The sequence below is a fragment of the Glycine max genome, chromosome 4 (genome assembly GCF_000004515.6).
Source record: "Glycine max cultivar Williams 82 chromosome 4, Glycine_max_v4.0, whole genome shotgun sequence".
Taxonomy (NCBI): Eukaryota; Viridiplantae; Streptophyta; class Magnoliopsida; order Fabales; family Fabaceae; genus Glycine; species Glycine max.
Window position 1 is genome coordinate 802,268 of NC_016091.4, and position 15,073 is coordinate 817,340.

General features: G+C 32.5%; 2 protein-coding genes across 2 annotated transcripts; one reads left to right on the plus strand and one right to left on the minus strand.

Moving 5' to 3' along the window:
- The first annotated feature begins 689 nt into the window (after nt 1–689).
- LOC100802052 (pentatricopeptide repeat-containing protein) lies at nt 690–2,716 on the plus strand. Its single transcript, XM_003523465.5, is given in 3 exon segments — nt 690–915; nt 918–963; nt 965–2,716. Coding segments are annotated over 3 exon segments (1,626 nt in total). The 5' UTR covers nt 690–773; the 3' UTR covers nt 2,403–2,716.
- Nucleotides 2,717–13,337: 10,621 nt separating this feature from the next.
- On the minus strand, nt 13,338–14,580 carry BZIP125 (bZIP transcription factor bZIP125). The gene has a single exon (NM_001250720.2). The coding sequence runs from the start codon at nt 14,057–14,059 to the stop codon at nt 13,592–13,594; it is 468 nt and encodes a 155-aa protein (NP_001237649.1). The 5' UTR covers nt 14,060–14,580; the 3' UTR covers nt 13,338–13,591.
- Nucleotides 14,581–15,073: the final 493 nt, after the last annotated feature.

Below are 15,073 nucleotides of genomic sequence, written 5' to 3' on the forward strand. Positions count from 1 at the left end.
TAAATTGCATCTAATGTGAAATGAATAGAAACTTGTCTATTTGATTAATTTGGTAGCTATATATCTGTGTGGGCAGCTTTTGAAGGGAATGAACCGAGACCAAGATGTTGGCGCAACAGTAAAACGTGGCCCCATGCAAGATGTTTCCATTCTTCAATTTGCAGTCATCATTGCCAGACCTCAGAAAATGCAATCTCAGGGCAATGTGTTTTCTTCTTCAAGAAATGCAAATGCAAATTCTGCGAGGAACCTCTCTGAATCCATCCACATATAACTGCTGATTACATCTTAATAAGATCGATTCTCTGCTGCACGTGTGTTTAGGGGATAGGATCAACTTCTAAGTAATGTACCTAGTTCCATCATCAATAAAATTCGACCACTAATTTCATTAGAACAAATTTACAGTCACTTCTAGTCTCCTTAAAAGTGTTCAACTATGATTACTGTATCTGTATCCGCAATTTATTAATTTGTATGATTAATTAATATATATATCGCGTTTGCATAGTTATATAATCTAATTATATTTGTGGTTTAAAATATTGCAATTAATTTTTTTTAAAAATATGATATTTCATTTAAAAAAAAAAGCATAAGAGACGAGTTAATGAAGAATATAAATTACGACTTTTCAAAAATAAAGAAGAAGAAGAATATAAATTACGAAACAATGAAATTGTAAATGACTTAAATTGTAGAATGCAAAACAAAATAAATTATTCGAAACTAAAAAGCTGAAATATCTTGAGCTGAGGCTTGAGGCGTGTGGAATGGAGGTGAGAAGCATGTGGGAAGCCCTGCAACTCCACGGGCAGAAGGATGCGTCGCGTAACTTGTCTAAGGTCTTCAGCTTCGCCGCTCTCTCCCCCTTTGGCGACCTCAACTACGCTCGTCTTCTTCTCTCCACCAATCCCTCTACTACAACACTCTCCTTCGCGCCTTCTCCCAAACCCCCCACCCCACCCTATAACTTCACTTTCCCCTTCCTCCTCAAATGCTGCGCTCCTTCCAAACTCCCTCCTCTTGGTAAACAGCTCCACGCTCTCCTCACCAAACTCGGCTTCGCCCCAGATCTTTATATCCAGAACGTCCTCGTTCATATGTACTCCGAGTTCGGCGACTTGGTCCTCGCTCGCTCCCTGTTTGATAGAATGCCTCACAGAGACGTTGTTTCCTGGACCTCCATGATTAGCGGCCTTGTTAATCATGATTTGCCCGTTGAGGCCATCAGTTTGTTTGAGAGAATGTTGCAATGTGGAGTAGAGGTGAATGAGGCCACGGTTATTTCTGTTTTAAGAGCCCGTGCTGATTCTGGAGCCTTGAGTATGGGGAGGAAGGTGCATGCGAATTTAGAGGAATGGGGAATTGAAATTCACTCTAAGTCCAACGTTTCCACTGCTCTTGTTGATATGTATGCCAAGAGTGGGTGCATAGTGAGGAAGGTGTTTGATGATGTTGTCGACAGAGATGTTTTCGTTTGGACTGCAATGATTTCTGGCCTCGCCAGCCACGGGCTTTGCAAGGATGCCATTGACATGTTTGTGGACATGGAAAGTTCTGGGGTAAAACCCGATGAGAGGACGGTGACCACGGTTTTAACGGCGTGCAGGAATGCAGGCTTGATTCGTGAAGGTTTCATGTTGTTCAGTGATGTGCAAAGGCGTTATGGGATGAAACCTTCAATTCAGCATTTTGGCTGTTTAGTGGACCTTCTTGCTAGAGCAGGGCGTTTGAAGGAAGCTGAAGATTTTGTTAATGCAATGCCTATTGAACCTGATGCAGTCCTTTGGAGGACCCTCATATGGGCCTGTAAAGTTCATGGCGATGATGACAGGGCCGAGCGGTTGATGAAGCACCTTGAGATACAAGACATGAGGGCTGATGATAGTGGAAGTTACATACTTACTAGCAATGTTTATGCGTCCACGGGAAAGTGGTGTAACAAGGCAGAAGTGAGGGAGTTGATGAATAAGAAGGGACTAGTGAAGCCGTTGGGATCTAGTAGGATTGAGATTGATGGTGGTGTGCATGAGTTTGTGATGGGAGATTACAATCACCCTGAGGCGGAGGAAATATTTGTCGAATTGGCTGAGGTGATGGATAAGATAAGAAAAGAAGGGTATGATCCCAGAGTTTCGGAGGTCTTGCTTGAGATGGATGATGAGGAAAAGGCCGTTCAGTTGCTTCACCATAGTGAGAAGCTGGCTCTTGCTTATGGTCTAATCAGGATAGGTCATGGGTCTACAATCTGGATTGTGAAAAACCTAAGGTCTTGCGAGGACTGTCACGAGTTTATGAAACTAATCTCTAAGATATGCAAAAGAGATATCGTAGTGAGAGACAGAATACGTTTCCATCATTTTAAAAATGGAGAGTGCTCTTGTAAGGATTATTGGTAGCTTCAGAATTGTCCTTGTGGAGAATGCCCACTGTACTGTCACATTGACAAACGCAGATGCCAAAGAATGTTCCACAGTAGCATGGCAAACAAAACATGCGAACGAAAAAAAGTTGTGAAGAATGTCCCGTGTACAGTCACATGACCTGCTAGCTTTGATGCCTAATACGGGCATTGATGAATGCAAATGCCAAAGCTGGGCCGTGATCGCAGATTCTGATCAAATGCCAATAAACGGGAAATGTTGTTATCAATAAGGTTCGTTATATTGGATAATGAGCATTCCAGATCGGATATACTTCGATCTATAATCCATGACAAACGTGCACGTTCAGAGTGTATATTAGTCATCATAATAATTTTTAGGACAAATTCATTGGTTTCTAATTTCTATTCGGTTATGCCTAATAAAACTAATTCAGAAAGTATATAAAAGAGGAGCAGCTGCAATCATTCTTTGGAGGTTCTTTGGTCAGATACCGTGAGCAATTTGCAGAACTGCAGGTATGGGATAAGGATGTGTGGATAACGCTATGCAGTGCTTTTGCATAATGATAATTATGTAATTATGTGTATTGCATTCTTTCTTTAGTTAAAGATGTTGACAATAATAGATTTAAAAGCTAATTTGTATTATTGAGTTTATACTTTGATCTAATCGTATATTGTCAAATCATTAAAAGGTTTAACTATTATTGGTTATTATTTTCAAAGTTTTAACTTTTTTGTTGACTTGCAAATACTTATCTAGATAATATTGTCAAAAAACTTTAAGAGTGAATCAAAAGTGTACTCTTTGATAATTAGTAGACCCTTATTCCTGCTAAGACATGCATAATGTATTCATGAAGAATAAGAATACAAAGTTGCGTATTCTATTAAGACACCTTTTCTTAGTGGTTTATGTAAACATTGTATTGTCTGAATTGAATGCTTTTACAATATATTTGTTTTGGTGTATGGCGTCACATAAGTTTGAACTTACATTATCTTTCAAACTATCAAAATCTCTTGCCAGTTACCGCTAACCTTTCTTCTTTGCTCTCATGATTGGTTTTAAGTTAATGATTGGTTCTATTTGCTCCGCATCTAAATGCATTTTTTTTCCCAAAACAAAAGTGCAACAAGAATTATATTCGAGTTTCATTGACTTATTTTGCTTTTCATGGCACTAGGCCCTTTGAAAAATCCAATTTTATATTTTAGTCTCGTTCACCCCCAAAAAAGTAGTCAGTTTGATTGTCAGAGATGTTCCAAAGAACTTCGAATTATTATTTCAAATGAGATAATAAAGGGTGCATTAGTGTATTAAACTTTCTATTTTTATTTATTTGGGAATTCTTTGAAGGTTTTTAATATTGAGAAAGGAAAATATATAATACCTTGGCATTTCATCGTATATTTGTTGATTAAAATAGGAAGACGACAATAATCAATTATCAAAAGTAAAAACAATACGGCAAGTTTATAAATAAAATGTTTTAAATAAACTCCCATGTGGCACATGATTATTGTTCTAAAAATAGTTTTGCTCTGACGGTGATGCAAAGTGCAAACTGATCCCGTGATCGTTCTCCATGGTCAAAATGTGTTTAGTTAGTAGCGTGCACTTACTATTTCACCGGAGAAAATAAATGGTTAGATCTTTGTCCGAAATCAAGAGTTAATTAAAGAAGTGTGAATACAGAGGAATCCATTTTTTTATTTTCGGGAATCTTTTATAGTCAACAGGTGAAGAAGATTCTAATCTAGATCTAATGTCTAACTTGGTAGACAAATAATAATCAACAACTGATTGAAATCAATTAGAGGAACTAATTACGAATTAAATAGCAATTTTGGAGACAAATTGATAATCAAATATCAATTGGGGAGGTGACAATTTATTAGGGTCCATCTGGTGATAAAAGTTTGATTAGTTTGCATGAAATCTAAAACTCAAATATCATTAGTATTACCAACGTTGTAAGAAAAAATGGAGTTGTCAAAAATCAAAATAACAATTGAAGAGGAAACATTGAGCACCACTTCTTACATTTAAAACACCCATCCTCTCTTGGTTGCGCTATACCATATGCACAACCACAGCAAAATCTAACTTTTTTTAGGGTCAAAAGCTGATGTCTAACTTTATTGAGGACCAATGGCTTGAGAAATTCAGATCAATGGACCCTCTCAGACGGGATGGATTGCTCCTCTAAAGTTAAACCCCATGTTTTAGGGATGTAAAACCATTACTGATAAAATAAGCGCTTCATATAATGTAGGGTCCATGATAAAACGCATGCCGTTTTATGACCTCATGGAAGTCGCCACTTATATCATTAAATCGAAATATTTATTTTATAAGTATGGTTAATGTTTTAATTTAACAAAAGCTTTCCATGATCAGGGATTTGTATGAATTTTTCACGACTTAACCTTTGATTTTTGCAGTGATCTTCACCTTGTCTCGGGTTTTCCCTTAAGCAGTTCGTTATCTGATGGCAGGCCTGGAGAATTCTTGCTAACTTCCAATTCTTATAAGAACCCATAGTACGGACTGTAGGAGCTTCTCGTTACCAATTTGAATTTTTCTGAAAAAATATGTTTGCAAAGGTAAATGAAATGAGTCTCCAACTCCAACTAATCCCATCTCTCCCCCCTCTAGGGATCTTAGTGGCAATGTGATCGCATATATTTTTGTTGCTAACACAATCTATTTTGTTCGATTGAGAAAACGGAAATAAGGAAGACAAAAAAATAAGAAGGAAAAAATGTCTTCCTTATTTAGATATAGAAACTTTATCACTGTAAGAGAACCTAGTCTTTCAATAAATTTTATTAATATAACATTTTTATTATAAAGTGAAAGATGAAAAACAATATATGCGAAATCCTCTAAGTTTTTTTTTTCTTCTTTTCCATTAGATATAGTTATTTTTAACGTTTAATAGTTTTTATACAATATAAAATTAAACATATTTTTAAAAACATTTTGATAACAAGTTTAATTTCTTTGTTAAATTCATTTTATTTTTATTATTACAAAAAAAAATTATACAATTTAATTACTTTTGTTTACTCTTATTTTTATTAATCTAAATAAGTAAAGAAAAAAATATTTCTTTATATATATATATATATATATATATATATATATATATATATATATATATATATATATATATATATATCCAAATAACGCATTTTTTATTTTATTTTTACTACATGTCTCAACCTCTAATTTTTGTTCTCTTTATTACATCTCCGGTCCAAATATAGTATTAGCACTCTGGCTAAATGACATCACCATAACCTACTAAAATTAGATCTCAATTAAAAAATTAAGCTTGCACTAAATCATATTCAGAATTAGGACAACTTTTTTACCAAGTCATGTGAACCATTCAATAGCTTGGCTGGCCACATGCTCGCCTCCTTTCTTATAAAAAAAATAATACCCTAAACTTTCTTTCTTAACATGTATACTCAAATCCGAAAAGAAGGCATCATGGGAGATTACATCATCCTTGTCCCCTCTTTCCAAATTTCGGGGCCTATATGCATACATCATAATATAATAATACGAGCTTCGTAAACCCTTTCTCTCCAAGACATATAATTATAAGCCAAAATACCAAAGTACACCCACTTTCATCATTTTGTTAGTTTGTTCAAATTTAATGTCCTTTCATATTTGTTGTTTTGTACTTCTCAAGCATGAGAAAACGAAATGTAAACCTTGGTGGTCTCTCTTGCTTAACTATTTTGTCGGTTAAGCAAATAATGGAAACCGATTTAAGACTCATCTTTGTTGTACCTAAGCCAAGTATTTGAGGTGTGGGAATCTCATCAATTATATTTTAACTAAAAAACAAAGAATGGGAGTTCCAATAATTTTTCTCCAAAATTGCATTCCATTTAGTCTATGCTTCTAGCTAGAAAGGAATGCATAGCCAAATAAAAAACGAAGCTTTAATTTGTTGCCTTACTGCTTCCAAATGCCAGTAACGTAGACAGAAGAGAAGCTTTAATTTATGATCTGATTGGAAATTTTTACTGTTTAAGAATTTCGTTCCTCACAGCAATCTTGCTTTCACACAATAAAATTGCACTGCAGAGCATCACTAAAATATACAATATATTTGCTTTAATCTAAGTGACCACTAAACCGTCCTTATTATTCTGTATTCGTATTGTAAGCTGGAAATAAGTTTTATTCATTCGTGTACCAGAGTTAAGGAAGGAACATAAGTTTTTAAGCATAGAAATGGAAAAAAAAAATTGTAGGAACAGAATAAGCCTGCCTGATAAGCAATAAAGCATGGGGTTTTATTCCTTTGGTTGTGTTCTGATATCTAATGGTAAATAAGATAAAAGGAATAGAGTCATTTGACATTAATTAATAATGTTATCAGTTTAAATATTTTTATGAGAGAATAAAAAAAATGATTCCTTACCATTCCTAATTCGAGGAAAAAATATAAGATAAAAAATTTCTATTTCATTTGATCTTATTTTTAATAATCCACCCAACAACAAAACTTGAGATTATGCATTATAAGATAGTATAAGAGCATATATAAGATTAATTTAAATGCGGTGCTTCAGATGTGTATTGGAAAAAATCTAAGTCTCACAGGTTCGTGCAAGAATAGGGGGAATCAATCATTATAATTCATTCCTTTCTCATCTCCATTCTTCCTCTCTTCCCATCATCTTCTCGCAATCGTAAAGCCTCTCATGACAATGAGAGATTAAAACCCCATTGTTGGGAGCATAGCAACCAAATACTTTTGATATAATTATTCATATTATATATTTAATATTATGTCTATTTTATTGTCTCTCTTTTGTGCTTAATCTCATTGGTTGTGGTTTGATCACCCATATTCATGGTATGTTTTAGGGTTTAAGCATTGAGAAATATTTATCTCTTAAGAATTGGAATAGAGCATGAATAATTCATCTCTAGGGATAGAATGATTTTATTTAGCCTGTTATACATCTTTATTTATAATGCAATTTAACTGGTTTATTTCTTAAAGGATTAGAAGAGAAATTTAGATAAATTAAGCTCTTTCATGTGAATGATCATGGTTAAAGTATATGCGTAGATGTAGGTGATCATTGGAATAATATTAAATAGAGAAAAATCATTAACATTACATCGAGAGTAGTTTTGGTGAACTAAGTTCCAACATATCTGCATTCTGAATCAACATCCGCTTCAAGGCTCCGAGTATTTGTTTGTTTTTCTTCCCTTATATGTTTTAGATAATTAGTTTAAATTTATATCAATTTATTTTACTATCCTTGTCACAATTATTTAAATTCATTAATTGTTTGGATATACACCGATCTAAGTACAAACAAAGTTCATATGGATTCGACATTCGGACTTCCATTTTACTTTATTACTTGAGACAATTTAGTTTGATCATCATGTAACTAAAATTAACCTAATTAGTTACAAGTTAGTTACTCTTATAACTAATTATACAACAACTTATTAGTTGTATAAAACTCAATATATTCATGTAAAAACTGACTTGTTTATTTGAGTATTATCCAAAATAATATTTAGTTTTCCTTTTCTCTCTTTTCCATCTCTTTATCATGGATTCTAACAAGATAAAAAGGTTCTATTTCATTTGATCTTATTTTTAATAATCCACCAAACAACAAAACTTGATATCATGCATTCTTTATTTTGTTCAGTCTCTTTTTATCCATTCAAACGTGACTTTTTACAAAATTGCAGATATGTTATCAACAATAATAGATTATAATCCTAAGGTCCCGTTTGAAAGTTGCAAGTTATTCTTTCGAAGATGTTGTCAACCCTCCAATTCAAATCTTGTTAAGTGCAGATGCCAATTTAGCTGTAGCCATTGAACTTCTAACTCCGCATGCAACTTTGTAGATTTAGGCATTGAAAAAGAATATATAGCCAGAGATTATATTCCTCTTTAGTTTCACATATTCTTCAGTTGAACCCCAATTGAAAAATGTATTTAAAACTTTAATTTACTTTGATAGACTAAGTGGAATTTCTCCTTTATACTATTTTGGATAAATGAGATGAAACAGATCGACTGCTGTTTTTTTCTTTCTTTCAGCATTGTTTTGCCGGTAGTGAGTCAAAGCCTTACATGATACTCAATCTAAGGCCACCATACATTACAATAAAATCACACACGGGATTACTGAATCATTGAATCAGATCTCTTGTACCCATTGGTTTTCTCCGACAATGTATTCTAGATAGTCCGATGTTGCTTCCTGGAAATAGCTCTTTCGCGTGCTTTTACGCTCCACCACTTAACTCATTTGTTTCTTTCACTTTTCTCTCTCTCTTTTTTTTTTTTTTTTGAGAATTTTCCCTGTCATATTATTGCGTTCCTGTTGTGTTTACCTAGCTAGTATGAGTGGAAATTAATAGAAAAAACGAAATAGTACAGTAGTAGTTATGGACAAGGACAATGTATAATGTAAAGAACTAGCATGTTTATATACAAGCTGAAGCATATGTTTGGAAATCCGATGATGGGCATACATGGGTGAAGGGTACCCCTTTGTTTCTTTTTTTATTATATGTTGAGCGCACTTCTGCAGGGCCTAAATTGTGTTCCAAATGTAACTTCAGTTATTAAGTAAGGATTTGTGTATTTTTGGGTCATTGGTATGAAATTTTCATTAATTTTATTTATGACTATAATCACCATTGAAAAACTTAATTGACTGATTATCTTTATTAGAATAAATCTTAACTTTCTATCTACAACGTTCAAATATAAAATTTTATTTAAGAAATTCAAACTTAATTTTATTTAAACCTTTATCGTAAGAATTTGTATAAGATTTAATATTTAACACTAAAAAATTATTGACAAATGTTAGAATCACATTCTTTAACACTCATTATTATTAATTAAAATTTTGTGGATTCATTTATAACTTAAATAATTATCATTCATGATTTTATAATTTATAGTAAATCTAACTAATAATAAAGAATGTAATAGAATGAGTATGTTAAATAGTGTATCTCCTGTATTACTCAAATTTATTTGGACTTAAAACATAAAGAATTAACAAAAATCAACTTTTTTTACCATTCATCATATGCAAAGATTAACTTTTTTAAAAAAAAAATGTTTTTAAGGGAAAACACTTTTGAATAATATATTGAACTTATAAGAGAAACAGAAGTGATAAATGTGTTGATTCATTACATGTTAATTTATTTTGTTGGTTCTTATTAAGCACGCCCTTAAATTACTTCTAAGAGGTAATTTGATGGAAGTCTTATTTTTAAAAGGTTAGAAAATGCTTGTTTCATGGTTGGCATGTGTAAAAATATCCAGTATTCTTTTGACGTACATACTCATTCAATGGCACATCTGTAATTTCAAGTTGGCATGGTGCTGCATTTGTCTATTGATTGAAGTTGAGAGAGTTGGCAACTATCGTTAATGGTACTCATCTTAATGCTTTAATTAAACGAGCATTATTTAAAGGGAATCATAGTTGCGTAAGTCTCGTGAAATTATATTTTAAATGCGTTTGGGTTGTGACCGAAGCATTGACAACCCGGAAGAAAATGTACCATACAAAGACAAATAAAAAAGTGTAGTGATTGGGGAAGGGAAAAAAAACTATTTATATAGTGTGCGTGTATTGTTTGTTTTCTTTATTTAAGATGGGGAAATCTTGAGCGTTGGAACTTGGAATGCTAAGCAGAGTAGGGAAAAGAAAAACCCAAGTTATGCTCATTATTTATACAAATGTTAACTTGTAGATACAAAAATATATGGTATGTGGGAGGGAACTTTTGTATGTAATATTAACCTTTAGCTATAAATATTAAGTTGGCGCCCAAGTTCCTTAGCCTTTAATTTTAATTTTCACCGTGTAATTTATATACCATCTTTTTTTCTTTTTAATGAAGTATTCCAAGGATTTGGATATAAATCAAACCGTTGCAAGGAGAAAAAGGATTATATTAAGCAAAAACATTGTGTTTTGAATCTTTTTCCAAAAAAAAAGAAGGAATAATATATTTTTCGTTCATACATAATCTATTATTTTTATTTTAATATTTATAAATTTTTTGTTTGATCACTATAAAATTACTATTTTTTTTTCTATCTCAGCCCTAATTTTATTAAAATACACGTCTTTAGTTTTTATTATTAGATTTGTTTCGTTAAATGATTAAGTGGAAAAATCAAGTTACGTTATGTGTCAATGATCAATGACAGCTCGCATTTGAAGAAACTTATTTAATAACTAAATGTGTATTTCTTCTAAACAAACTAAATATGTATTCCAATAAAGTCAAATATCAAATTATTTTTTTTATAAAGATTAAAACAAAACAAAAATGAATAGTTTTAAAGATAAAAAATGTATTCAAGAAAAAAAAACGGTGATATTTTATGAAATAAGATAAAAAGGAGAAAACTATTAATTTGTAGGAAGGTTTCAATATCTATAGAAAAGTTTGATCTATATACGAAGAAATGTTCATGACTAGAGTCAAAAACAAGCTAATATTTTGTTGTTGTTGAATAAAACAAGCTAATATATACTCCTGAATAAATAGACTTTACAAGTACAAGTTAGCGCGCTTACTTTTACTTTATGAGGCATTAACTTCAATATCTAGGAGAAGCAGCCTTTGCTATTGCAAGAAGCTCTCCATCCTCCTTTTCTCTTTTGTAACAGGAACATACAATAAATAGAACAAAATTAGGTAAAAAGCTATCAAACAATTAAAGTATTAATTACAATGCTTCACTAGTTACAATAAGAGTATTTTAACTTTTAATTAACTTCTTTCTGTTTGCAAATTGCTGCAGCTAGCGATTCCTGGTCCATCTTTTGCACCAGAATAATCTAATAAGGTTCTTGAGTGGCTGATTAATTTTTACAACGTTTGATGCTAATTTATCTTATAAGCCATACTTTAGACTGAAATTTAGTAAGCTCCATGTGACTAAACCACATGATTGTGCTTGATGTCAGTTGCTATTAAGTATTTTAACTTAAATAAGATGTAGGTAGAAGTTACTGAGCATAATACAGCATATGCAAACCATGACTTTCAGTACCATGTCTAGTGATAATTGCTCTGAAAACCTTGGTCCTAGCACGTGGAACTTGTTCCCTGGCACACAATAAGAGCGCACTCATCTTTGCTCTTATTACTAAATCATGACTCTTTAATCTTTATAACTTTCCAAGAACTTGGCGTGACAGCCTTAACTCAAAGTTGTATCCTTTACTTTCATTTTCTTAGTTGTCAGTACAAGTATAAGTGTGTATTTGATTTAACGTTAGATTAAACAACACACATTCTCATGTATATTTTGTGAAAACTAGAAATTCATAATTTTTTATTCAATGGTCGTTTGGGAATTTTCCAACAGTAAACAGAACACATACTAAGTGTATAACTCTCCTATTAGACTGATTTTTTTTAATTAATTACCTTTCCTGAAACGAGTCAAAACAAAAGTAAAGGCCCCAGACATGAAATATCTTCCCTGTTAGTGTTAGCTATGAGAGTAGCTGAAAATATAATGGCTCTAATTTGAGTTAGACATATCACAGACACACTACCCAGATATGCTTGTGTTTCCCATTTCAAGGAATTTCTTCTAAGCTGCAAAACTATTATGAGGAGATCAGAAGTTAGGGTGCCACAGCCAACTCTCCTCTTCACTTGTCCCTTTCTTTTGTTGGTCAGTTTTGGACTTTTCCTTCAATTAAGATATGCGAATCTCTGGGCATTTCATGACGCCTCTATAGACGAACCGAATATATTTAGATTTCTAGCAACTATAATCTCTTGGAATCTTAAACTGCTTCTTGGTAATGATAATAACAGCTTTAGCTAGCCTTAAATTGTTACTATTAATCTATTACTAATCCATTACCTAATAATAATAAAATCTTTTTATGAAGAATCGTGGAAAATTGCTGAAGCATGTGAATAATGAAAGCTCAATGCACCTAATTAATTCATATCTTTGTGGGATCAAAAGAGCAAACGGGTTCAGTAGAAACTGACTGAAAAAGACCACAATGTTTGAGAAGTAAAATTTGTGCATGGTCCCACTGATTGAAGAGTGCGTGCATCATGTCAAAGCTCAAACGAGAATCACTATTATAATAATGAATTCAACTTTCTCCACTAAATTATCATTCAAGAACAAGTATCAAAATTGTATACCACCTCGAATTTAGTCCAAGAAGGCACTAAGTTCATGATATACAACAATGAATTAATTAAACAGACCATTTGAGTAAAAGGGGCTCCACAGAAAGAAAAGGTAAGAAAAAATGCAACTAAACAAATCGCCGAGTTGAAGATATACAATAATGAATGATACATAGCATTTGAGCAAAGGGGGCACCACAGAAAGTAAAATATGGAACAATATTATTAAAAGGAGAGCGTGGACAATATGGTTATTATTGTTAGACTTTAGTTTTAATTGAGTGTCAATGTAAAGATTTTTTTTCTTTATTAACTAATCAATTATCAAAGTCAGCAAAAAATTTACACTATCAGTGAATTTTTATTAAACTTTTATTATAACATATCTAGAAATTATATCTTAACTTAATCAAAGAATAAATAAGACTATAAAATAATTTTATATTATTATTTACTCACAAATCTTATACATGATAAAATTTGTTGGTTTTATTATAATTATCTTATAAGTTATATAAATGATAATTTTTTATTGATTAATCTTATGAATTCTTTTACACTTTTTTTTTGTTATCTAATCATTTTATTAATAACTAATTTTGTTAAAAAAATATAACCAACTAGTTTTGGTAAAAAAAAATTTCGGAATCACATTTTTTTATAAACAAAAATAAACCTAAAATTTTGATTAAAGTTTCCAAGTCCACTTTGATAAATTCTTTTACATTGACACTAAATTAAACTTAATGTTATATGATTTGGTGATATGACATAAATAATAAGTCTAGTATGGGGAAGTGCAGTTGCAACAATAATAGGGTGATCTGATCTCTGAAGACTACAGGGGCCCCAACAAGCTTACCCGCTTTATGATATGTTACACATTCATCATTATTCCTTATCGTACTCACTATCTGCCAGCGATTACAATTTTCCCTAACAGACTAAAACCTAAAAGAAACCAACAACCATCACACTCAGTACTGCAACATGTCTGCTGAAGCCATAATCGGCTGGCTCAGATAAGCCTTGTTGAAGAAGGTAGCATCGGGCTCAAAGAAGGAGCTTGGTGGTGGTGGTGGACCACCATCAGTGGCATTCAAGAAGTGGATGATCTCGTTCAGAGACTCCAACCAGTGGCTGAGTTCGTTCACTTGTGCTCTCAAAACAGAGTTCTCAGCCTCAACCGCCAAGTACTTCTGGGTAGTGAGGTTCACCGATGTGAGAATCTGGTGGTTCTCGTTCCTGAGCTGAGTCACCTGCGATGCTAGATCATCCAAGTGCTTCTGCTTCCTCATTCGAGATCGCCTAGCCGATTCGCGGTTCGATATCATTCTCTTCCTCTTCCTCTGCTCCATCAGTGCCTGCAGCTCCTCCTCCGAACCTGAGTTATTTTGAAGCATCGACGACGTCGCCCCTGAAGATGTTCCACTTGAACAAGCCATAGTAATCAAAAGTTAACAGAAAAACAAAAATTGACCCTTCTTGTACTTGGAGTTCGCAGGACCCAGACACTAAACAAGAACAAGAACAAAAAAAGATTATTTTTTTTTGCAGATAAAAATATGTAAGAGATATATAATAGGGTTTTATTTAATTAATAATTGGAGAGGGGGTTAGAAATCATGAAACGTAGTAGAGCCAGTAAAGGAAAGCAACAGAGAAGGATTGAACTAAATGGGTCCTGCGTCTCACAGTGGAATTGATCATACACCCGGAAAAGAAGATTTCACTCAGAATTGAATACATCAATCTCAAACATCAAGAACAAAATGTTGGGCATTTAAAAGGCTTAAATAAATAAAATAAAATAAAACAAGACATGAAATGGAAGAAGATCGAGCGAGCTCAAAGCAAAGAAAAGGAGGTTGGTCTACACTCTACAGAGGCAGGGCTCTCGTAGACCATAAACTATGTAACAAAAATATCTTAAAAGAGTGATGAGAAAGAAGGAAGAAAGTGGAAGGGGACTCTGTATGCTTCAACCGGAGAATTTATAGAACCAAAAAGCCATGCCAGCAACTTGATGAAAAGAAAATAAGAAAGTCTTTTTCAAATCCAAAACGATCAACAAAGAAACAAGGGAAAAAAAAATTGTCTTAGTTTTTTAATTAATATAAAGTTTTTATATAGTTTACTTATTCTTTTCATTATTTCTGTTCATCTACATATGTAAAAAAATAATAATTTTTCATTTTTATTTATTTAAATCAAACTTTTTTAGTTTACACCAAAGATATTCATCTAGTAATAATTGGAAACCAATTCCTTCAAATAAAATAAAGAGTTATATATACCAATTATCTACCAACTGCACCAGATTTTGTTGGTAAATAACATTTCTTATATATTCTTTTTATTTTTATACTTTGTGAACTTATTTTTCCTAAGTTACATTATATTTTTTTTAATCAAGCTATCCTAAGGATTAGTCATCCAAGATATGAAAATTCATTTAA